This window comes from Rhodnius prolixus, unplaced genomic scaffold (assembly GCF_049639745.1).
Source record: "Rhodnius prolixus isolate KJV_2025 unplaced genomic scaffold, Rpr scaffold_5, whole genome shotgun sequence".
Classification (NCBI taxonomy): Eukaryota; Metazoa; Arthropoda; class Insecta; order Hemiptera; family Reduviidae; genus Rhodnius; species Rhodnius prolixus.
This window is the reverse complement of record NW_027411624.1, coordinates 14,193,137-14,215,183: the sequence shown is the minus strand read 5'-3', so window position 1 is coordinate 14,215,183 and position 22,047 is coordinate 14,193,137. Positions and strand designations below refer to the sequence as shown.

The 22,047-nt window shown below is 33.3% G+C and overlaps 3 protein-coding genes across 10 annotated transcripts in view; 2 read left to right on the top strand and 1 right to left on the bottom strand.

The window, feature by feature from the left end:
- The window catches only part of LOC141457883 (uncharacterized), a 40,267-nt gene extending 24,918 nt beyond the window's left edge, over nt 1-15,349 (bottom strand). For both annotated transcript variants that reach the window (XM_074135253.1, XM_074135257.1), the window contains exons 1-3: nt 15,225-15,349; nt 14,990-15,127; nt 12,655-12,828 (exon numbers count right to left, since the gene is read on the bottom strand). In XM_074135253.1, the coding sequence (XP_073991354.1) occupies nt 12,655-12,700 (46 nt within the window). In that variant the 5' untranslated portion in view covers nt 12,701-12,828; nt 14,990-15,127; nt 15,225-15,349. The remainder of the gene's footprint in view (nt 1-12,654; nt 12,829-14,989; nt 15,128-15,224) is intronic.
- On the top strand, nt 10,504-12,437 carry LOC141457881 (thiosulfate sulfurtransferase/rhodanese-like domain-containing protein 3). 6 transcript variants are annotated; one of them, XM_074135249.1, is made up of 5 exons: nt 10,504-10,821; nt 11,001-11,155; nt 11,884-12,024; nt 12,093-12,252; nt 12,370-12,437. In XM_074135249.1, the coding sequence occupies exons 3-5, from the start codon at nt 11,886-11,888 to the stop codon at nt 12,422-12,424; spliced, it is 354 nt and encodes a 117-aa protein (XP_073991350.1). In that variant the 5' UTR covers nt 10,504-10,821; nt 11,001-11,155; nt 11,884-11,885; the 3' UTR covers nt 12,425-12,437. The 6 variants fall into 6 exon arrangements, with proteins under 6 accessions (XP_073991350.1, XP_073991353.1, XP_073991349.1 ...); XM_074135252.1 differs by lacking the exon at nt 11,001-11,155 and having other exon boundaries at nt 10,504-10,749; XM_074135248.1 differs by lacking the exon at nt 11,001-11,155 and having other exon boundaries at nt 10,505-10,821.
- Nucleotides 12,584-17,772, top strand: LOC141457880 (cilia- and flagella-associated protein 20-like). 2 transcript variants are annotated; one of them, XM_074135245.1, is made up of 3 exons: nt 12,584-12,720; nt 13,627-13,818; nt 17,410-17,772. In XM_074135245.1, exons 1-3 carry the CDS (start codon nt 12,637-12,639, stop codon nt 17,731-17,733), a joined length of 600 nt encoding a protein of 199 aa, XP_073991346.1. In that variant the 5' UTR covers nt 12,584-12,636; the 3' UTR covers nt 17,734-17,772. The 2 variants fall into 2 exon arrangements, with proteins under 2 accessions (XP_073991346.1, XP_073991347.1); XM_074135246.1 differs by lacking the exon at nt 17,410-17,772 and adding an exon at nt 15,248-15,657.
- The last annotated feature ends 4,275 nt before the right edge of the window (nt 17,773-22,047 follow it).

Here is a 22,047-nt window from a genome sequence, read left to right as displayed (position 1 = left end):
ATTACTGTTAAATATGCCACTCATTGTTTCTAACCAAACAATAGATGAACTACATAGTGATAGTTATTATCATCAGTTAAACTATTCGTGATCCGTTTCTAGGGAAACATTTTGACAACAATTTCACTTTTTAGCTCCACAAAGTTTGTAGTTTTTTGTTGGACGAAAAGAATTTTAACTTTAAAATTATTTAGAATAAGGAACTTTGTGGGGTTAAGGAGCTGTTTTAAAAAAAAATTCTCGTTTTTCCGCGCAAAAAAAGTTTTTCTACACTTGAAATTTTTACAATAACAAAGGACTAAACCCAACAGCAAAACTAAAATGGAGGAGAGTAGCGATGGGCTGCCACATGACAGAGGACCACCACCGATACCCTACATCCAAGCGGATAAGTATACTACTAATAATAGTAATACTGACAGTAGCAATAACTCCAATAGTTCGCCTACAGAAAACATTAGCGTAATTCCTAATGCAGGCAAAACAAATAAAAGGTCGCTGGTTCGGGAGGGAACCCCCTTGGACCTAATTCGGGCTCCCAAATTGGGTAAAAATGACGACATGACGAAAAATAGTGGTCATGTTGCCATAGAAACATTACAATTACCGGCTGGAAATAAATTCAAGCCAAATGATAAAGGTCCCTACTTCATCTTTGTTGAGGGAAATGAGGGTAACCTGGGAAGTATCCATCGGGTTACTTTTGGCAAATGGATTTACACCGAGGATAATAAACATTCCCATGATATCCTGGATATAAGGTCAGTTGGGAAGAATAGAATGAAAATTGAAACAAGTACCCCCGAGGCAGCAAATTATTTGACAAATAATAATTGTTTTTTAAAAAAAAAATTGAAAGCCTACATTCCGGACCACCTTATTTTTTCAAAAGGTGTCATAAAAGGGATGGAGTCTTCAATATCTGAACAAGAGATTTTGGAGAATATTCAAAGTCAAATACGAGTAGTTAATGTAAAAAGAATATTCAGAAGGGTAGAAAACAGGCCACTCGAGACCTGCTTTCTGACGTTTGATAGTCAGAGCTTACCGAGATACGTTTCAATGTATGGTGCCAGGTTTAAAGTGGAACCATATGTACCAAATAGAAGACCGTGCGTCAACTGTCTTCGATACGGGCACTCCAGCTCACAATGCAAAGGGCAACCGAGGTGCAGTAAATGTTCTGGTGCTCATAGCATCGAACAATGTGAAATAAACAAAACGGAATGCATTCACTGCCGAGGTAATCATTTGGCTACGGATGCGGCGTGTCCAAAATATAAAGAAGAAAACAAATTGATTAAAGAAAAAGTTACATATGGTACTACATATCTAGGAGGTACCACCTTCGTAGAGGTAGCCAAAAGGAACAGATTCGAGTGCTTGTCGGAGGAAGAATTTCCCCCCCTTCCAGATCCCTTACTCCACCCCATAAAACAACAACGGCCACGAAAACAAAAGAGGCGGTCAGAGAAGAAAACGCCGATTTTGGGCGAACATCGGGATGTTCCTGATGGGCCTATTGTGGAAATCGAAGAAGTCAGCCAAAAAAAAGACAAGGATAAAATCAGTATCAAGGATATCCGAAAAACTTTTGCCGCAGTAGATCACCCAGTGGTGGATGTAATCATTGGAGTGATCGATTCACTGAGTAAGGGAGATATTGGTGAAACTACCAAATCCCTAGCACTACTTGTATCCCAATTCTATAAAGGGGAAAAAACTGAGAGTGCTACTCCTTCAAAAGGAGCGCATTCTGCGGGTAACGCGAGAATGCTCACCAAAGAACGAAGGAGTAGTCTGCGGTCTAGTACGGAAAGAAATGAGAATAGTAAAACAAAAGCATATAACCTTGAACATATGAAGGATATTCCAAAAGTGCCTTTAGGCTGTAAATCTAAGATAATCACACAAAAACATTCTCAATCCTAATGAAAATTTTACAAATAAATATAAGATCGTACTTAGCCAATAGGGACAGTCTTGATGTCCTGCTGCGCGAGAGGTGCGTCGATGTGGCCATCTTAAGTGAAACATGGTTTAAGTATAACCTAAAATTAGAGTTGCGAAGATATCACGTTGTCAGAGACGATCGTAAGGATGGATATGGTGGAAGTGCCATATTTATCAGTAAAAAATTGCCTTTCGACCCAATAGTGCTGAATAATCCATTAAGGGGCAGAGTTCAGATATGTGGGGCTAAAATCCTATTTAGGAGCGTCAGTATTACGGTCCTTGGCACTTACTGCCGTCCTGGGCATAAAGCCTCAGTAGAGGAATGGAGTAATGTACTAAATCAGGTTTCGGGTCCTCTTATTCTTGGTGGTGACTTTAATGCGCTTCATCCAATGTGGGGGGGACATCGGGAAAACCTAGAAGGACGAGCTCTAGCAGAGTTAATAGATTCGTACAATCTGTGTACATTAAATGATGGGTCGCCCACTATGATTCCCCGACCGGGGGCTCGAGCTCAACCTGTGGACATAACTTTATGTTCTCCAGATCTGATGTCTGAGCTCAGTTGGGAAGTAATACAAGAGCCCTTGGGTTCGGATCACCTGGGAATTCTGGTGAAGTCATTTAATGGGCGGCAGGCAACCTCTGGTGCACGCATTAGGCACCCTAAGGCAGGAGGTTGGAATCTCAGTAAGGCGGATTGGGAAAAGTATCGGATGGTACTGGATTTAAAATTCAGTACATCGGAACCCACCAGCTGCACTTATGATTATTTGACTCAAGAAATAAGATCAGCGGCCTTAGGATCCATTCCTAGATTCCCACAATGGCTTTATTTAAACCCAAATCGAGCAATCAAGCCATGGTGGGATGATGATTGCAATAGAGTCAAGCAAGAGTCAATAATAGCCTACGAAAGCTATAAGAGAGCACCCACCTTGGAAAATTACGTCAATTTAAACAGAAAACTAGCAATCAGTCGTCGGACGTACAAAGAAAAAAAACGAATAATGTGGTACGAATTTTGCAATAGTTTAGATAGACAAACTCCCTCTAACGTCATTTGGAAGCGAATTCGAAGTCTAAAAAAAGGTTACTCTCCCCAAGTAGAAGTCACTGATGATGGCCATTGGGTTGAAGAATTCCATAAATCTCTGACTCCGGACTATGCTAGCCAGTTTATCGACCTATCAAATATCCCAATTGGTGATGAGGACTTGAATCTGCCATTCCAATTGTGGGAATTGAAGTATGCTCTAAAAAAAGGAGGTAGTACATCGCCCGGCCAAGACGGTATTCACTATCAAATGCTACAAAACCTTCCATTTCCGGCCCTTTTATCGCTTCTTAGAATTATGAACGAAATGTGGGTTGGGGGAACTATGATTGAAAGTTGGAGAACCCATTTAATATTTCCTCTCTTAAAGCCTGGTAAAGATCCCAACTCGTACCAGTCGTATCGGCCAATTGCTTTATCGTCCTGTGTGTGCAAAACGTATGAACGGATGATAAAGCATAGGTTGGATTGGTGGGTGGAGGAATATAATAAGCTGGCCCCACATCAGCTGGGTTTTAGAAGGCACCGTGGCACATTAGATTGTCTGGCAGCGTTTGTTAATGAAGTGCACTTAAATAGAACGGAAAACAAACCCTTATTAGCGGCTTTCGTAGATATTCATAAAGCATATGATAACGTAAATATCGCAATACTAAAGGATAAAATGTTGGTAATGCAAGTACCTGGCAGGGTAATAGTAAATATAATTAATATGTTACAACAAAGACAATTAATTATTAGAAGGGGAGTTTTGGTAACGGGTCCCAGAACAACAGGCATTGGTCTCCCCCAAGGTGCCGTGCTTAGCCCTTTGCTATTTAATATATATACATCTGATTTGAGAGACTGGCTCGTTCCGGAAATCAGGATAGTCCAGTTTGCTGATGATTTCACTGTATACACTGGAGGAAAATCCGAAGAAAATTTGGTAGAAATAATGGGACAGGCCTTGCATGATCTCAATGCATGGTGCAACCACTTGGGTTTTCGCATTTCTGGAAATAAGAGCTCAGTCACCATGTTTAGTAGAAAGCGTCAGAATATTCTTGCTGGCACTATACAGCTAGGGCCGTTTAAAGTTTCGCAATCGCCAATAGTTAAGGTCTTAGGACTTTATGTAGACCACAAATTAACTTGGAGACCTCACATTAAGAGAATAATCCAAAGTTGTGAAAAAGCATTGAATGTGCTTAGATATGTTGCACATGTTACATATGGTACCGACCCAAAAATAGCCCTTCTGCTTTACCGAAATTTAATTTTATCTAAAATAGATTATGGTTGCGGTATTTACGGAGATGCCTGCCAAACTTCACTATCTGGGCTGGACAAGGTCCAGTACAAAGCAATACGCATTTGTCTGGGAGCTATGAGATCAACTCCCACAAATGTTCTCCTGGTGGAGGCTAAAATTATGCCTCTACACATACGTCGAGAATTATTGTTGGGAAAGTTCTTAAGCAAAAGGCTAATTAAGTTTAAGGAAGTTTCCTTGATGAGAGTCTCAGAGCTCTCAGAAGTGGTTCGCTCACACAGGTTTTGGTTAAAAAAGAAAACGCCATTAATGTGTGAAATGTTTAGAGTAACGGAGAAATTGTACTCTGGCCTAGAGGTGTTGCACGCGTCTCCTCGGAGATCTCTTCACTATGAAGTATCTTGTAAAGAATCTCCGTACGTCCATTTAGATTTATATGATAAGGTGAAAGAAGAATGGGGGGATTTAACATACCTAGCTTTTATAGCGCGCATGAGGGAAATCATAATCAACCCTTATTTACTATTTACGGACGGATCAAAATCGGAGCAGGGAGTAGGTTGTGCTGTACTTGACCCGCAAACGGGAAGTTTTCGCCTATACAAGCTCCCTAATAATGCCTCAATATTTACCGCAGAAATCGTAGCGATTTGGAATGCGGTAATCCTGGCGGAACAAATACAAAGTAATGACATAATAGTCATTCTTAGTGATTCTAAAAGTGCACTCCAAAAAATAAAGCGTCCGGGCGATGTTTTTGATCCCATAATTATAGAAATTATAAGTCATTTGATTAATGCAATGGGTAGGTTGCATCTGGTTTGGCTGAAAGGGCATGCTGGGATAGTTGATAACGAGAAAGTCGACGTGCTAGCAAAAAGAGCGATCTTATTAGGGGAACATACTCCAGTGCTCAATTTAGCGGATTTCGAAGGTGCTTTAAGAAAGCGTTGTTATGACGCATGGCAAAAGCTCTACGATCTGGAAAAAGAAATTAAGGGTAAATATTACGCTGATTTACAGCCTAGGATTCCCAACAAGCCATGGTTTGTAGAAGTACTGGAGGGGGAAAGGCAATTTTACACAACAATAATGCGACTGAGGTTCAACCATAATCTCACAAATCCGCATCTGCATAAAATTAAGTTATTAGATAGTCCCAAATGTGATTGCGATAGCGGGGAGGATGGGGACATCGATCACCTCCTCTTCAGATGCAGCAGATATAATAAAAATAGAGACAAGTTCCTAAAGGAATTGGCAACACATGTACGATTTCCCTGTAGCGCTAAAAGTATTTTAGCTATAATGAATCCTGATGCGCTACGAATTATTTACAAATTCATTAGAGAGAATAAAATAAAAATATAGGATGCAGCTAAACTCCATAGTTGCGATTTTAGTTCTTAATTACTCAAACAAGTACTATCATAACTACACTACTAATTACACCACTCTAAGCTCACATCAAATAACGAAGTCACATTCAGAGACCATTGTGTTGTTCTAGGAAGGAATGTCAGTACGCAGCGCTCAAGATATCCTTATCTCATGGAAGCCACGACGCAGAATGTAGTAGAAGAGTGGCTGGCATGACGAAGAAAGAAGGGAAAGAGGCTGCGCTATTCCTCAAATTGAATATTGGAAAAGATAGGGCTGGTTTTTTTCCACCAACATATTGGTAAATTGAGGCGCTGGGAGCCAACTGTAATTGTTCATGCCAATATGTTGGTTTTTTCCAGCCCTCATATAAAGTAATGGTTAATGTGCAAACAAGACCACTATAACAATAAATAAATAAATAAATAAAAAAAAAAAAAAAAAAAAAAAAAAAAAAAAAAAACTATTCGTAATTATAAATTCTAGAGAACTAATTACCAACATGAGATCAATAACTAATAAACAATTTTACGTGAATGATATAGCTGCCTCGATGCTTATACAATAACACTAACATACGGTAGAGATACGAGTATAGTAATCTATACTTAAATGTGTCCATGATAACTGCTACAATTAATATTTACACTGTATCAATTTTATCGAAATAATTAAAAGTGTTTTGCCAAATGTTCTAGTTGCCTCATTCTCTGATTTTATTAAGAAAGGTTGCAGCATTTAGATTTTTTTTTTTCAGGATAACGCCTAGACGCGTTATTCGCGGCGAAGACTCTCCCCAATATATCTTCAGCGCTTGAAATAACGACGGCGAAAAAGCATACTCTCAATTAGCTATTTCCTTTGTTTTTTTGTTTTGTTTTATTAAAATAAGGCCTGCAATTTTAATTTAAGACAATTTTTCAAGGAAGTAGTCAGTAAACTGCTGACCCTCTGATCAAGGGGTAGAAAAATCAACAAATCAATGGGTTTATTTATCATCTTCCGAATTTGAAGATTGTCTTGAATTATAGTTCTCATTTCTCTCTTCTATCGTAATTCAAACTTCTTTCTTTTTTTTTTTTTTTTTGGCTTTGGTTACGTCATTAATCTTTGTCCTAGTAGTGGCGCCTCTTAATGCAGCAAATAATGAACAGAGATTAGAAATGGATTAGATATTTGGAGAGAGCATGAAAAGAACTGGGTGATGTATCCTGGGATCAATCACAACAAGACTATGATGCCTTAGAAATGGATTAACTTTGACCTTGTAAGTAAATAGCCAGCCCACCATCCCTTCTTGCTTCATGGAAAGCTGAATATGTAGGGCATTAAAGGTCTTTTCCAAGATTAGCTGTACGAGATTTACAAGCGAAGATTTACCGAACAATCTAAGAATGATGCCAAAAAATATGAAATATAGATTACGTGTAAAAACTAACAATAAACTCCCAGATTCAAATGAAAGTGAGGAATGTGAAATGAACGTGTTGGAATTTGTTGCCAAGATTTTTTAAAATACTTTTTTTTATCATAATATTTTCTTGCGAACTCAGCATAAAAATTTTAAGTCTACTGATTATCGCTGAACTGGCCCAGCTCGAATGATCTACTTGCCTCTCCACAATTTTAAAAATGGAAAAAAATAATTTTGGTAAAATCGGTAAAGTTACTACAGTAAAAAAAAAGTCAAAATCAATATTTTCTTGGTAGGAGATGAGTGATATTTTCAGGATGTTAGAATAAATGATTTTAGTGAAAACATTACAAATTTTGTCGTAGTGGCGAGGTTTTGACTGCTGCAATGCAGTGTTAATTTTAATTACAGTTGAAGCAAAAACTCTTCTATACAAAATTAATGAGAAAAAACCTGTATGTCCAGCCACTGCATGACTTAAATTTTTGTTGAGGTCGTTTAAAAGCGCTACAGTTCCAGCATAAATAGAAAATAAAATACATATCTGAAAATGACAATAATTAAGGATCATTTTCAAGCAATTAACATCAATACCAAGTAAACTAAAATAAATATTATAACACATGGAAGGGCTAAAATAGGTGTAATTTAGGAAAATAATCAACATCTGGTCTACAACAGGACTTTCAGTCACCCACGGAACTTCAATTAAGAGCAATGTTTTCTCTGGTAATAATAATTGTAATTTGTATATTTCTTTTCTCTTTGGGTTAAGATTTATAGTTCTATTTCTATTAAGGAATGTGAATATGTTAAATTTTAAAATGAACTTTCTCTATTTTTAACATCCTGAACGCGAAAAAGATTACTTAACGAATAATCAAAGTGTTTTGCGTAGAAAAGCAATGAGAGTTACTTAAACTATTGATGGTTTAATAAAGACCAACAATGGATCAACAAAGTGTAGGAAGTCCACTTAAACAGAAGGAATGACCGAAAATTGGTCGCTCCTATTTCAACCATGTCTCAATTTACACTGCAGAGCTTTTTGCAAATTACCAGGGTTTGCTACAAGTAAAGGAAACAAATGAAAATAGACTAGTAATTTGATCAGATTCCCAAAGTTCCTTCAAGGCTATCTCTAACAAATTTTCTTAAAATGTTTGAATTATTGAAAGAATTGTATGCCAAAGTGACAGCATTAGGATTTCTTTGAAGTTCGTCACATTGAAATAGATGGGAATGAAGGGGCTGGAGAAGTGGTTTCATTACTGTCGTAGCTAAGCATCCACTTAAGGCCGGATGACCTAAAATTCCACAAGCCTCAGCAATTGATGAAAAAAAAGGAGATAATAAACATAAATTTTGATTATATTTTATGTTACATCATTTAATTAATTCATTATTTTACCAGGCATCAGTTTTGTATCTAGTTAACGCCAAAATGGGAATCAGTTCCCAGAAAATATATCACCAATTGGAATAGCAAATATTGCTCTCAGAATTGGAGGATTTATGTATAACAAAAACAATCCCTTGACTTATCTGGTCATTACCTATCAAAGCGCAACGTTATTTATATTAGTAACATCCTTCAGTAAGCCATAATTAAATATTTTTCATTTTTACAAATTAAGGCATATTTTGTAAGAAATTTTGATAAATATTACAAGAAAGGTGGTTTGATAAATATTACAATAAGATAAAATGCTATGATCGATTTTAAGATTTTCGAAATTGATTTTTCAACAGTTATACATGTTCTGTTGCTCCATAAAACGAATATTCTCAATGAAACTCAACTTGTTATTCCGTACAATACCATTGTTTGAATGGTGAAACATTTTTTTAATTTAAATTCAAATTTTGCAAAACATCCATTAACTGAAAATCAGTTAGACATTTTTATTTAGTAGAAGAGTAACCTATGATGATTTCGCAAATTTTTTGGGAAATTTCATACTCTAATTTATGGAAAAATTAACTTTAATTCATAGAAACCTAAGAACTGAATAAAATAATTTTAAAAATCACGTAAGAAAAACTTGTGGTCAGCGTTTTATAGATTAGATTTCTCGGATAGATAGTTTGAAACTTAAGAACTAATGCGCACAACCAAATGACACCAATCTGGACAACCAAAAGGCTACCAAACCTTTATTTCAGCTCTACATCCATATTTGAATGATAATTTTGATAATAATTGTACTAATTATTGCTCTTCCGAAAAAGTAAACCATACATTTTAAGACAATATTTAATCTTAATTTGGTTTACCTGTATGGCTTAATATAAGCAAGCAATTTTTTAGTTCTAGTAAAAAACCATGCGATATAAATTTCAAATCTTTGACCACTGTAAACTTCTTAATAAGGGAGTCATTAAAGTATGTTAATAATATGTGTTTCAGTACTTGAAACATATCTGTTAAATGTCCTTTCTGGACAAATTCCAAGTAGCACTTGTTTTTCTAATAATACTTCATCTAGTCACCAAGTTCGTGAACATTCTTGCTAATCAGGAAGAAGTGCAAGAACATATGGATAAGTATGCCCTCACTTTTTTCTTTCTCTTTAATTGTACTTACAATTCTGGTTGCTCTTCGGTAATGATTCCAAATAATGAGACATAATGTTGTTGCAGAATTGACGAAATCCGACGACTAGAAGCATTAATGGATTCAGATGCTAGAGATTATTATGTTAAAAGCTGATGCTTCTGCTAAGATTGTTTCTAAAAAATTGGCACTCTTTGGAATGTCATACGCTCCATCTAGTTTTGTTGTCTGTATTCTTAATTTTTATTTTTCATCAAATCCTAGTCCAGAGCTTATAGTTCCGGTAATTAAAACTTAAATGTTTATATTTAGGGTTGGACTTACCAGGGCTTCCTAATGGTATCGGCCTGGATCCTCTAGAGTTTCTGAAAGTTATTAAGTTCTTGAAGCGATCAGATCAAATGTAGAAAGATTTCAGGATTTATGAATAGACTTTTAGAGACAGTACATATAGGTACTTCTGATACATAAGATGTAATATATAATTTATTAATTTATTATTATTATATATTATTATTAATTTATCAAAACATTAAGATTTCAACCAAAATTTATTAATGTATTCAATCTTCTTTATATTCATATAACAGTAGCCCATTTTGTATTCTGAAAATTTTATTTTAAATATTTCTTCTAGAAAAAGTAATTTTAAAAGGTCAAGGTGAATATGAAAATACGTAGGCTTACTTATAGGATGATTTCTTCCGTTTTATTAGTTAAGAACTAAAGTTTTAAAAACCAAGCAATTTTCTTATGAAAATAATGAAGGAATCACATCAAAGTTTAAAGCTTTTTAACAGCAATGATTATGACAGGCGATTTTAAGGGGTGGTGGAATGAAATGTTGAAGCGGGGGCATACAGTGCAGACCGCTAGATTGACCCTGTTTAGTACAATAACAATCTCAGTCTACTTTTTTTTAGTTCAGACACAGATATTTTTGTTTTTATCAGTCGCGTGACAGTTCAGTGGTTGAGACAATTCTTATTCTAATTAATTCAAAGCAATTATACTTTAAAATTTACGAACATAATTTTTTTTTTGGATCCGAAACATTTGAATATTCATTTACTTCCAAGTGGAGTCTGTGCAGAACAGCGATGTTAGAACTCACACATTCTGACTAGAAGGTAAAATGTGTGAAGAGTTCTTGTTTAAAGAATATTTGTTTTATTGTTAAGAAAGAATATTAAAAAAATTGGGTAAGTGTAATTTTTTTATTTTGTTAGCTTGAAACAATTTAAAATGGGTTAGAATATACTTTAAAAAAAAAAAAATCTATTTTCGGTATATAATTTTACTAAACAAATGAAACAGCATTTCCTAAACAATTTGAGACATTACAAATGACTATTCTTAGGTTCGTGTGTTTTAATTTAAGGCGCATCAACATCTTAGGACATAGGCCCCCGGAGAGCTTCTTTCAGTGAACTACCGGCCTCTGGGCCGTGTTCTTTACACCTACATTGTCAATTGTCTATTCCTCAGGATATTCTCTTGTTCTTGCTACTCTGAATTTAAAAAAAAAGAAAAAAGGTATGATCATTTGCAATGTTTTTATATTGATCGAAATCTTTCATTACGAAATAATCCGGGATTGGATTTTTTCTTCAAATTGTTTCGCGCATTTTTTTCTACAAATATTAAATGTTGTTAAACATTTTATATTCAAAAGTACTGTAATTTATCGGGTAAAATTGAGGAGTAAATAGCCTTAAAAAAAATTGCAATAATAGCAATAAAAAAAATTGTCTCTTTATTTCATTCAAACTTTTCAATGCTTTTAAAGTGGTAAATCTGTTAGAGCTGTTTGTTTCCAGTGAAAGCGCTAGTATCGTGAGTGGTGAAGTCTTTGTGACGCAAGGTTACTGTTATAATTTTTGTGCCTTGTTATTGATAGTATTGATTAGATAAACTCTTAATAATTTATAATTAATAAGAATAAAGTGCGTATTTTTGTTACTGAAAGCTACTGAACTTATTAGTTACCACACGGAAGTAATTTTTATATAAATAGGTTACTTATTATATTTAGAAAATGTCAACATCACTTTTTTTAAAAAATTTACGTTCGCTTAACGTTATTTGCACTAGAAATTTGTTATTTATAAAACATTATAATGTTTCACATAAGGCTGTTTATGCACGAACTGTTGTACCAAATATTACATGTGTTGCACCTCTTTTAAAAAGAAGTGAGTGGAATGAGTATCTCAATATACATCTGTTTTCATTGTAAATTTAAATCAACATCACTATTATAGATATGGCACAAGCAAATATAACAAATATTGGATTTGAAGAATTAAAGAATCACCAAAAACTTGGTACACTTATAATAGATGTACGTGAACCAGAAGAAATAGCTGAAACTGGTGTGCTCCCGGATGGAATCAATGTTCCATGTTCGTAAGATTTTTATATTGTTACTATTTTTTAATCAACTTTTTTAAAAACTAATTTATATTTTCAGTGGGTGAGATATGTGCAGCACTATCCAAAGCACCACATGATTTTGAGACAAAATATGGACGTAAAATGCCTGAAAAAGGCGACGATATAGTTTTTTCTTGTAGATCTGGCAAGAGAAGTGCTCAGGCTTGTAGTAAAGCTGTAGAGCTAGGATTTAACAGGTAATCAAAAAGACAGTACATTTTCACAAGTTCTAAAAATCAAATCTTTGGAAAATGTGAGATTGATTAACTAATCATTCATTGTATTTCAAATTGTCATTGTATAATTACGTTCAGGGCGAAGAATTTTCAAGGTGGATGGCTGGAATGGGAGAAACAAACAAAAGGATAATTTCTACAAGAAAGACCGTAGAATCCGAAACAATGGTAGAGGGAATATCTTAATCGCTTTTTAAACAAATTGCACAAATAGTTAATTATTTTCATTAAGACATATGTAAATTATGATCAGATGTATTTGTTCAATTAATTTTACACTCGGCTACAAGTTACATGAATTTTATAAGAATATAAACTAACACAAATTCAAACTTGTAAGGAATCATGTTTAAGGATACTTACCAAAGTGGAATTCTGTCGCTGTTTTACAGTTGTGGAAGTAAACCATTATCTCTGTGGTCCAAAACAGTATGTCATTTAAACATTATAGTTATAATGATAATTACTGAAGTTTTTCATTGTTCTTTGTAAGTTCCTTCCATTAATGTCCGGAGTCCTTAACCAGGAACGTGTCGTCTGTAATTACAATTTAAATATCACAAAATAAAATAAAAAAATATTTTTTTATTTGATTGCCTCCCAATTTTTCCTAAAATGGACTAATGAGATAAGATATAATTAAACTGAACGATGATAATTTTGCCCAACTATTGAAATCTTTTTACCAGAAGTAGATTTTTTTTTATAAACATTCCTCCAAAAGTTAAAAAATCATTTCTTTTTGCACTAGATTTTGAACTATTTCTAACAGGTGAAACCAGTGCAACAAGTACCTTGTTTAGGAAGAAGTAATGTAGCATATTCTTAGCAAAACAAAAAACTAAACGAGAGGAGAAAACTTTCTCTGAAACGTTGGCAAATAACTGTTATTTTTTTTTTTTATATAAATTTAGAAGAAAAAGAGTAACATTGTTTAGTAAATGATTCTTCTTGAGAAAACAACACTTTCTCTTTAGCTACAATACCTTAATAATTGAATTAAAAAAACGTATTTTTAAAATTCTTTATAATTATGATATTTATGTCTAGCCATCTACCACAATATAGTAAAAGTTATATAATGTTTGCTTACTTCTATTTTTAACTGTATTCTGGCCCCATAATAAAAAATAAAATGGTTTATTTACGGATAAAAACTAAGATTACACATTTATATAATTACTTGAACACAAAATGAAATTATCTAGGAGTGTTCAAACTATTATTCTAGTTCGTTTACTAGAAATTTACTTCAAAAAGCCATACAACTCAGCTGAATGTTCCATATAAAAATTACAAGCTCATTATTTTAAAAGTGATAATTTTTCCTCCTAGGTAAAAAGTGGATACGTAAAACGCTTAACAGATGAACAGATTCAATCGCTTGTTTTGGAAATTATTGGATCAAATGTTATATCCACATATATTTCTTGCCCAGCAAGTGAACAAATGTCTCTTGGCATTAGACTTCCCTACCTGAATATGCTTGTCAAGAATTTAAAGAAATATTTCTCTTTTGAAGTGCAGGTACTACTTTTCATATCTCTTACTTTAAAATTAAGAGATTTATTAGGGAAAATACAGTGTATTTAAGACCAAAGCATTTTTAAAAATGTGAAAAGAGTATTTTTATATATTTTATTTGATTTTCAAATAGTTTCTATCGAGTCAAAATTTTACATTTATGGAAAAGGGTAATAAGTATTTTTTGAATGCGCTTTGTAGGTAGTTATCAGGTAAGTGAATAACATGAACAAAATACTTGAAAAATCCGTAGATGCACTTTTATTTTTACAAAGAATGGACCCCGTTTTTTCATGTCATGGACCCTCAAAAGCTCATGTTGAGATAGTTGCTTCTCCAGTACCTTGAGTAATGCATTATTAGCTGAGATTTATCAAGTAAACATTTAGCTAGATTTTTGCACGAATATGTTTTGTTGCTAATGCGTTCTAAATAAAAAAAAGTGTTGGTGGAGAATGTTCTGTAATTGTACCATTTCTACAATGTTCTAAGAAATACCTAAATAATAAATTGTTCCAAGATATACTAAAGCGGACAAAGTCTCAGATGTTGTTCTACCTCTTAATTTTTTTTTTCTCTGCTTATATAAAGCACTCCAAACCAGGTCTAACCAGATTTTATTCCTGTTTACATTCTAAAGATATTTTGTTGATGATAATAAACTTTTATTTCTTTAACCAGCGTAAATAGCAAGACCTTGAAAAAACTTTTCAATGGTGCAGTATATTTAATAAAAGAGAAGAAAGAATGCAACATCATTTGGACAACCAGTTTTACAGTAATTTTACTGATCAGCTTCTTTTTTGCTCTGAAGGGAAAGCAATTTTCGTTTCTGTTACCTGTTAATCTGCCAAAATGGGAGCAAACAGAAGATTTAAAACCAGGTCCTACACTTCTTATCCTCTTATTATTCATTAATGCGACAGCTAAGAATTATATTGATTAAAAAGAGGAAAATAATAATTCTTTTTTACTATCAGCAATTGCTTAATCATGTTGAAGGAAATTTACTTTTGGATCTTCAATACCACCAAGAAGTTGTTAAAAATATGAATAATTTCAGTATTTTTATTGATTTTTTTTTTTTTAATGGAGCATTTAAATTTTAAATTACAATAGAATTCAATGTCTGCTCAAAACCCTAAATTAGAGAGATAAAAGAAAAAAAACTAACTTAGAGATAAATCTTCCCAATTGGTGCAGCACTTAAGACAGTCAATCAAATTAAGCAGTCAAATTCTTGTTCAGCAAAGACACATCTGGGACTCTGGCCGACAAAAGTTTTTGGGAAATGGTACTTCCACGAAACAACCTTAATAAAGCAATATTCATTATAAAACTGAAAATTTGGAATAAAATAATTATTTTATTTGATATAAAATATATATTTCAAGATAAAAAATAATTACCATGATTAAACGACCATTTGCAGATACTTGATGATCAGAATATAAAAAGGCGTTTCAGAGCTAGTAATTATCAATCAGCAACTAAAATACGTCCATTTATATGCAATCTTCCATTGGGTTTGAATCCTGGATGGAATCAACTACATTTTAATTTACCTGATTTTACAAAACGTACATATGGTACAGCCTACATTGAAACAATAAGAGTCCAGATTCATGCTAATTGTCGATTAAGAAGAATCTATTTCACTGATCAGATATATTCAAATGATGAATTAGCTGCAGAATATAAACTGCTATATCCAAATCAATAATCGTAAAATAATTTATGCAAATGAAGGACGGAAGTAATAGTTGGAATGCATTTAAAAATTCCTTTATTATTGTTCATTTTTGAATAAATATACTGCGCCATGTGAAATATACTTAATAATTTTTTACTATTTAGTTTTTTAAAACTTTTTTTTGTCTTTTGAATTATAAAAAAAACGCATTGTTATGATTTACTAATAATTCTTGGGAAAATGACTGTTATATGAAAATTAAAAAAAAAAACGAAGTGAAGAACATTGTTACTTTTAGTTGGTTACTTGCCAAGTACGGTGGAAAAGATGAAATAAATCTTGCTTGATCTATGTAAATAAAGGATCTGAAAGTTTATATTTTTCACTTTATAGTTGCAATACTTGAAGTAAAATATTTTTGGTCAAAACAAGTAAAATTATAGTCTGTGATTGTTCAAGTAGTATAAAAAATTTTCACCAATTTCGGCACATATGAAAGAGAAACTATCAAACTATATGTAGCATAATCTCAAAAACAGATTAGATTGGAGATGTTACCTAAATACTGCAAGCAAAAGAGGCTTACTTTGTAGACAGCTAGTACTTCTAATATAAGTAACTTTTAAATAATGTTAGAGTGCCTATGATTGATCCATGGTTTTCTTGCCAGACATTTTGTACCATACATCCCAACGTAAAGTAGCGATTGCCTCGGAATCAGATAGGATACGCGCTATAACTTCCTATAAGAGGTCTTAATCTTCCTTCTGAACATTCTATGCTTAGGGCTTTAATATTAGAGAAGATCAAGGGAGTTCCAATCGTGGGACATCCCATGGTGATGTTTTTACACTTAAAAGGCATTAGACTTTAAGTTGGCTTGGCACTAGACCTGGTCCGAGTCAAGCATCGTACCCAGTTACTGTTGGGACCGTTAGGAAGTTTTTTGTACTCAATCCATGGATTGAAAACTTGGACTTCTGGAATTTTTACGTCCTATAAAGAAGATACTATATCAGCCTAACAATATCCACTTGATACAATCACATGGTGCACAAAAAGCCTGCTAAGAAATAGAAAGAAATCCTTAGAAAGCAATAGATATAAAATAGGTTAGAGAATTAGTGGCTAGTGAAGCCACTTGAAAAAAGCAAGAAGAAATAACAGAATAATTACAATGAAGTAGTTGCCCCTTTGATGGCAGAATGTAATAAGTATTTTTCAGTTATTTAAAAAAACAATGAACTAAAGTAAAGATTCTCCATTTATTGATGAATAAATATAAAATAAGAAATCAGTGGTAGTAATAAATTGTCCAAATTATAATGACTGCTGCAAGACGACTTAGAATATTTAAATATTTAACTAGATTTTTTTTTGTTCTAATTCCTGTGTTTCAAAGTAATCTATGGAGGCGTGTCTATGTTCACAAAAAAAAGTGAATTTTTTTTTGCAGGAAAAATGGCAACATCTTCTAACATTATATTTCGTTTAGTGAACTTGGGATCTGACCGCAACTTAACGAAGAACCTTAACTAAAATTACCGCATTCATCGAAAGAATTGGTTATTAATTCTTTTGAAATTTTCTCTAAAATGGTTTCTATGATTTTTTTAAAACTTGATACTCCTATAGCACACATAAAGACGTACAACTTTTAATAATATTTACCTAAGGATAGCTCGCCACTTTCTAGGATAGTAAGGTTTTCCTCTAAATTTTATTAAGGCTTCTTTGAAATTTACGGTCCTATCATTTACAATATACTGTTAAGAAGGTGCCGCTGAAATGTCACGTTTGAAGACAATTCCTCAATGAGAAATTTCACTTTACTGAAATGGTCTGAAATGATTGTTCACTTGGAATATTATATAAAAATTATTTTTCTAAACTGTTCACAGATATTAGATGATAAAGATGTAACAAGAAGATTTAGAATAAACAACATTCAAACTTTTGCAAAGATAAACCCATATATCTGTTATCTTCCATTAAATTTATCACCTGGATGGAATCATATACAATTAAATCTAGCCCATTACACTAAAGTCTCATTCAATACCTGTTATGTGGAAACAATACGTATAGCTGTTTATGCTAATTGCCGTTTAAGAAGAATATATTTTGCAGACAGAGTCTATCCAGACGATGAGCTTCCTTCTGAATATAAACTATTTGTCAAAAAAAAGAAAAAGTCTATCACTTCGCAGGAAAATACTTCTTAAATGTATTCCTTACAAATACAATTTTTAGTAACTTCAAAAGTTTTTGTATTTTCCACATTTATTACCACGCCCGAATTTAAATAAAAATCCTTAGAGGGAGAAAAGTATATCTCTTCACATCTGCCGAAATAGAACTGCTCCCTGAAGCACAAGTAAGTGCCAAATATCAGCAGTTTATTTGTGTGTTTAGTCGGCGTCTTGGCGTATCCACATTCTGATATAATCAATACATTTCCTAGTTCTGATTCTATCCAAAAACTTGTACCTAATGCGAGGGTACTCTAGAACAGATTTAAGCTATTTTATGAGTTACTGGCAGTTTCTAATTTAACGTTACGATCTCTGGTAGTACTTTCGTTTTAGAAGAGTTGCCACATTAGTCCTATGAAAACATATTGCTTATACTATAACCTACATTTAAACCAATTTATTATCAGAGCCCTGAGAAGTTGTAGTTGTACCAAAATTGAGTAAATTTACTTTTACGCTTCAAGGTGAGGTATTGAGAAAATAGAAAATAAGATTTTCGTAGCTTACTTTACCCTGAAATTGCCATTTTGAGAATACCTGAGTAACAAAAACTGGTTTTTACAACATTGTTTGTGTACTTGCGCGCACAGTCTTAGTTTACCACAACGTTGAAACGCAGAAAGTTCAAATTTTATGTTACGTGTTACTTGAAAATAAAACAATAACTTTTTAATCAACATCTTTATGCTTGAATTCTATTGGTTTTTGAGAAACTTCGAAACGCATTCTAAAACATGAATATACACATGTAGATTTATAATAGCAGGAAAGAAATGATAATGTGATATTTAAGAAACGTGATGTGAAGGTAAATATGACAAATAATACTGAACATTAAAATATACTCTTCACTATGCATACAAAAACCGAGTGAATCTCATTTATGAATTAGTTACGAAAGTATGATTAAATTTGAATTAATGATTGCAAAGCAGGTTGCAGACGTGGCGTGTCTATACAATCGGATACTGAGTACCCCGCCAAGTGTTGGTTTGTTTTAGTGATTTGGTGACGCGCTGATTTAGACAGAATAAGTGTTGCTAAGCGGGTTAAGATCCATAAGGATTTCAAATCTATTTCTTCTAAAGAAAAAGATAAGTATGGAAGCCAACGTATTTTCTCAAACTAAGAAAGAAATATCCCAGTCAGTCCCATATGTCGGAAATGAGATGAGGGAATGAATGAAAAGATTAATTTAAGGTTCTAACTTACAAAAATTCTTCTAACTCTGTACAGGAGTATATTCTTACCAAAATTTTACAGTTTTTACATTATACTGGGACATAACATTATAGAGGTGCCTACCCTTAATCCTCCCCAAAAAACTGTAAGAAGTAAGATTCTGAGTAAGAAGATTACAAAAAAATATCTAGAAGCCATTTTTGAGAATGTGAACTCAAAATTATTTTTGATGAAATCTTAAAATTGAAAATCCGCCCGTTACAATTCTTTCTCTTTCTAATGGAGTAACTGATGGTAAAAATTCTACTGAATATTTACGGAGCAAGTAGTGGTTCTCGTAAAACTTGCGGAATTAGTTTGCATAATCTCCCAAGTTTGTTATAAATTTTTTAAGACTAAGTAAGATGTATGGGTTATCATAAGTTACGAATATCCGTAGTATAATTTATAGAACACATGTTATATTCCCTACTCGCCCACTAATTTCCACCGTTACCCAGTTCGTGCGGGCATTCTGTGCCGCTAGGTACTTCTTCACTAGTATGTTTACTGCAGCCTATCCTCGCTTCGTTTGTACCCGATGATAAACGGACTTTTAATTTGTAACTTTTTTTCTTCTATTCAAATTACCTTAGTGATAGATCTAATAGGGGAAATGAAATCGTGTTAGAAATATAAATTTCTATTTGTACCGAAGACAGGTAGATAGCATTTTCTTGGGCAAAGGCGTGACTAGAATGACTTATGTTTAATCATAGTGCACTCTGACAACTGTACGCAATGCAATCTCGGTATCCTGTAATGATGATACAGCACACCAAATAGTTTTTGGTCATGAAGCTTATAGAAGGTCACTGGAATGTGGCCGTAGGATAGATGAACCTTATCTATGTATAAATAAGCTCAAGAAATGTAGGCAGCGATAATAGAACCTAAGGAAACGAGAGCAGATCTCATCCTTTATGAACGAATGTTTAGATAATTCAAGATCACTTCATTGTCAATATAAAATGGAGCTTTTAACAATTTTTCTGAGAACCTTAGATGGGCAGGTTTGAATGTGGATGAAGTTGGACGCTAAAAAGCAAAAACCTACATTTCCAATCCGCTAGTCTTTGTAAGCTTCAACATGAGTTAAATTAATCTTGTTTGAGAAGGGACTGGTAGGAATATTATCCATTTTTCTGGCCAATCCCTGGCTTTTGAGTCATTGAGAGAGAATGTGAGGATTCCTGGTTGGTCTGTAGTCAATACATATTCCAAGATAGCTCACTTGGTCAGTGAAGGAGAATATTGTTAAAGTATAAATGGGTTTCACTTTTGGTGTATCGAGCCGTAATCGACACCGGAGAGGAACCGATAGCAAAAACGAAAAGATTTTTGCTGGAATATTTTTTGGCCTGGTGGGCAAATTTACAACCGCTATAGTACAATTGTTGCAAGTGGTGCAATATATTAGATAGACACTGATAGGTTTGAGGAAAGATTGGATATTAGGAGAATGAGTTGTGGATATAAAAATAGCCGAAGCCGACGCAAGGTAAGTCCAAGAGGTAATCAGTTCTGAAATTACGTATGTGATACAGGTAAGTGTAACCCAGTAGTTAGAGAAATCAATTTGTTTTTAATGAAGCAGCAAGTTAAGTTCATTGAAACTCGCGTTCAAAACTATTTTTATTTCATACAAAGAATATGTTATCAGTAATCAAGTTCTTTGGTATTTCGGATCAGTTAGAATGGATTAGGATTATAGTGCAATAAAAATAGTTACATAAATCAGGTAAGAAAATAACATTTCCAATCTACAACTTCTTTGCAGGAAGAAATCTTTTTCATTGATACTGTTATATTAGCTGTATTTTAAGCAGAAAAGTAAATATATTTACTCACCTAAAGAAGTTTTAAATAATTAATCCTAATAATTAACAATCAAATTCTAATCCTAATTTATGTAAGCTCAATTACTGAGAAAAGAAAATCGTCATATAGCCATTCGCCTAGCCGCTTACTATTTGCCTGGTCCTGAAAGGCAAAATGGAAACTTGTAAATATGTGTATCACTTCATTTTCGACAATTGTAATTTTTAGAGATCTGTCTGCAATAAAAGAAAAAAAAAAGAACCTTAATGCTTCTACATTCGAACATAATGCCATACAAGGTTTAGGTTTGCCATACACTCAAAAATAGATGAGCTTTTACAGAGGACTGACTGAACGTTCAAATTGAGCTGCAATAACGAGAACTAAAACGGATTGATTAACATAATAGGGTATAAGAATGTTTTCGACTTTAGTTCGATGCCTTTTAAGATACGAATGGGATTGAAAAAGGCAACGATTGCACTGAACGTATAACTGTACATCCGAATATGGAATGAATTTATATGTCAAATAGCTTTTGAGTTTTTTCACTAATTCAGTAAAAATGAAAGCGTAATTCTAGAGATTTTAAACATTTAACTCTAGAGAACAACTTCTGAAACGGGTATTGGTTTACTAAATTCTTAAAATACATTTTCAAAATCTCGGGAGTTTTTAGTGTTTTTTGCCTAATATGAATGACTTTATAATAGCACTTATATTATTTGCAGTAATATAGCAGTTTCCACGTTAAATTTATTACTATTCTAAAAGTTGCAGACCGCATAGATGTATGTATGTGAATTAGGTGATATAAAATAATGCTATGGGTGCTTTAAATTCCAAAAATTATCACCTAACAACTACCTCAACTTATTGGGATGCGTTTTTTATTCTGCGAATTTAAACGACTTCCCTGCGAAAACTGGCCAAAAAAGATAATTATTCTTAAGATACTTCTCCTATTTTTTTGAAACTGCAGAGTCTGAAGAAGCTCAGATCTATTCATAAAAGTGGTATAACATAGACAGACACAGGAAGAAAGAAATGGTTTACAACAAATAAAAATATAAAAATATTGTAAACAAAAAAAATGTATATGCAAAGATGGAAGAAGAAAACAAATAGGCAATAGATACAAACATTTTCAAGCGCACTTTATGTAACAACCACCGAGCAGATGTCGTGGAAAAAAGAGGATATTAAACACTCTATTAATTATCTTTATTTCAAAATCAATAT

Bases quoted from the DNA above. Each gene is read 5' to 3' on its own strand.
- LOC141457881 (XM_074135247.1), top strand. From the start codon at position 11,658: ATGTCAACATCACTTTTTTTAAAAAATTTACGTTCGCTTAACGTTATT. The intron at 11,815-11,883 runs GTGAGTGGAATG...TCACTATTATAG, and splicing joins TGCACCTCTTTTAAAAAGAA to ATATGGCACAAGCAAATATA. The intron at 12,025-12,092 runs GTTCGTAAGATT...TTATATTTTCAG, and splicing joins GGATGGAATCAATGTTCCAT to TGGGTGAGATATGTGCAGCA.
- LOC141457880 (XM_074135245.1), top strand. From the start codon at position 12,637: ATGTTTAAGGATACTTACCAAAGTGGAATTCTGTCGCTGTTTTACAGT. The intron at 12,721-13,626 runs GTATGTCATTTA...TTTTCCTCCTAG, and splicing joins TATCTCTGTGGTCCAAAACA to GTAAAAAGTGGATACGTAAA. The intron at 13,819-17,409 runs GTACTACTTTTC...AACTGTTCACAG, and splicing joins ATTTCTCTTTTGAAGTGCAG to ATATTAGATGATAAAGATGT.